Source organism: Ictalurus punctatus, chromosome 22 (assembly GCF_001660625.3).
Source record: "Ictalurus punctatus breed USDA103 chromosome 22, Coco_2.0, whole genome shotgun sequence".
Taxonomy (NCBI): Eukaryota; Metazoa; Chordata; class Actinopteri; order Siluriformes; family Ictaluridae; genus Ictalurus; species Ictalurus punctatus.
In genome coordinates, this window is record NC_030437.2 from 19,771,297 (window position 1) to 19,773,796 (window position 2,500).

Here is a 2,500-nt window from a genome sequence, read left to right on the forward strand (position 1 = left end):
AAATGGATAAACTTTTTCTCTGTCTCTCTCTCTCGCTCTCAGGTTGTCTGAACTGCAGTCGTATCACAGCTCTCACCGATCGGCTCAGCTCTCTGGAGGAAACGGTAACGCGTCTCACCACGAGCGTGACTTTAGTTTAGCATCCGCTGGTCATTGCTGGTTTTCTTCCTTGTAGTTATGTCAGAATCAAGCATGAACCCTATGCACACCACATTCTCCATCACACACCAGTAACCAGCATTTCCCAACAACCTCCAATAAACACAGATGTTCACTGATAAACACCAACATTCTCCAATACAAACCAGTGCCAAACCGGCGTCAAACCGGCGTCAAACCAGTGCCAAACCGGCGTCAAACCGGTGTCAAACCGGCGTCAAACTGGCGCCAAACCAGTGTCAAACCGGTGTCAAACCGGCGCCAGCGTTCACCAAGAAACACCAACTGTCTCCAGCAAACACCAACGTCCTCAGTCAAACACCGTTCTCCAACACACACCGACATTCACCAACAATCACCACCATCTTCCCACACACCAGTTCTCGATCACCAGCATTCTGCACCACGCGCTTATACGACGTATAAGTAAGGTGGTTTTGGAGAAATCTTTCGTGAAGGAACATCTTTAGGAAAGAAAGAACAAGATGTAACATCAGTGAAGGATTTAGCAGCAACAGCAGCGAGAGCGACAGCTGGAGAAGAGTGGAGCAGTTCTGATGAATGGGGTGGAGATGTGGGACTGTTGGACCCGCTGTAATTCATTGTATTTGGAACAATGCTTGCTATGTATCCATCTCCAAGTGTGATTTATTATAAAATGGCATATTTCTAATGTTTTTTTCATATTAATTAGATTTATTTATGTTTTTTCGTGGCTGGTTTTCGGTCACTGGGTCTGCGCTTGATCTGGACTCGTCTCTGCTTAGGATCTCTGACAGTCAGGAGATGTTCGGCCAATTCGTACTCTGTTTCCTTCCAGTCTGATGAATGTGTTTTTGTTTTCGGCTAATCTGGGAATCGTGGTCAGAGTCCATTGGGGAGATCAGATCACAGGTGATTCCACAAAACATGGAGGTTTCTGAGGAAACTAAAGCCAGCTGTTTTAAAATAAGGACAGAGTTATTTTCAGGACGCAGAGTTGGTACATGCATTTGAGAATAACTATGACACGTCCAGCTGAGGTTTTACAGATGTTTTATCGGAAAATAGAAAGAGGTCCCCATGTTAACGGGGTGGAATCACCACAAAAACTGGGTGAGAACTTTGCAGAGACACTGACGCGATAAGTTCTCGAAACGAACCCGATATCGTCGCCTCCAACACCCTCTAGAGGCGTGGAGTGTCTGATAAAGATGTACGCCAGGTTCCTTGAGTAACATAATGACTGCATGTTCGGTGCTTGTTCTTTTTTTGTTGTTGTTGTTCTTCGGCCTTTGAAGTAAAAAGCTGCATTCAGAAAATTATTAGAAAGAAAGTGTCCATCTAGGAACCTACAGGGTTCCTTGGTGTCTCTCTCTAGGGTGGTACCGAGAACCATGCAACAGAGAAATTCTTTAAGGAAAGCTTGCAAGTAGAGCTCGTCTTGTGAAGTAGGACCTTAGTCACCAAGGTTCTCCACACGACAGCAGCACCAAAGGGTTTCTTGATTTGTCCCTCAAGGGAAATACAGAGGGTTCTAAGAAGAATCTTTGAGAAACGCTTGCAGCTAGAACGTATTTATTCCGTAGTAGAACCTTAAGCAGCAATCCAAAAAGGCAGTTAACCCGTGGAGTCCCGCCGTCATGGGTTCTACGACTTGTAGGTCCAACGGGCACGCTGAAGGATTTTAAAATGGAAAGGAACTGATCTACAAATAGAAATGGGTGGGTTTGGTTCTAGAGCCATTAGACATTCACCAAACAGGAAGGAGAGACTACAGGTCTCGAGAACTGTGGAACGCAGTTCACACACATGCTAACGAGACTAATAAGGAACAGGTGATTGTGGGTGTGGTCATGGGCGGAGCCAGAGCCGCACTGAGATAAACCTGGAAGCACATAACAGGTGTTCTGTGTTAGTGGATTTATTTGATATATTATTTCGGTCTCATGGCGTGGTGTGATTCTCAGACGCGGGTGACTTAGCCGTGTTCAGGTAGGAATCCGCCGGTGAAAACGGAGGTGTACATGAGATAGGTGTTAGATGTTGGACTACAGTACAGATCAGAAATTGCTTCGATGTGACGTGGACTTTGGATTTTTCTCTCTACACTACAAGCCTTTCATTTTCTCTTTCAGGTCCAGCTCCTTTCCACCCACAGACCCGCTCCATCTAAAGGTGGAGGTGACCCCGAGTCCGAGTCCTCCTTCCTCATGGGGGCTCCACCTGCCAGAGGAGCTCCAGGAGCACAGGGTCCTGCAGGTACGAGTCACTCTCCTCACATCGTAGCTCTTAATGCAAGGTTCTACTGCGGCTCAGAAGGTGAAGGTGAAGCGCTCAAAGTTCCACTGGCGAGTCCGTT

General features: G+C 46.6%; 1 protein-coding gene across 4 annotated transcripts in view; it reads left to right on the plus strand.

Annotated features, from left to right (window-relative positions):
• Positions 1 to 2,500, plus strand: part of emid1 (EMI domain containing 1) — a 90,000-nt gene that overhangs the window by 53,628 nt on the left and 33,872 nt on the right. For all 4 annotated transcript variants that reach the window (XM_017451411.3, XM_017451408.3, XM_017451412.3 and 1 more), the window contains exons 5-6: positions 43 to 104; positions 2,277 to 2,400. In XM_017451411.3, coding sequence (XP_017306900.1) covers positions 43 to 104; positions 2,277 to 2,400 — 186 coding nt within the window. The remainder of the gene's footprint in view (positions 1 to 42; positions 105 to 2,276; positions 2,401 to 2,500) is intronic.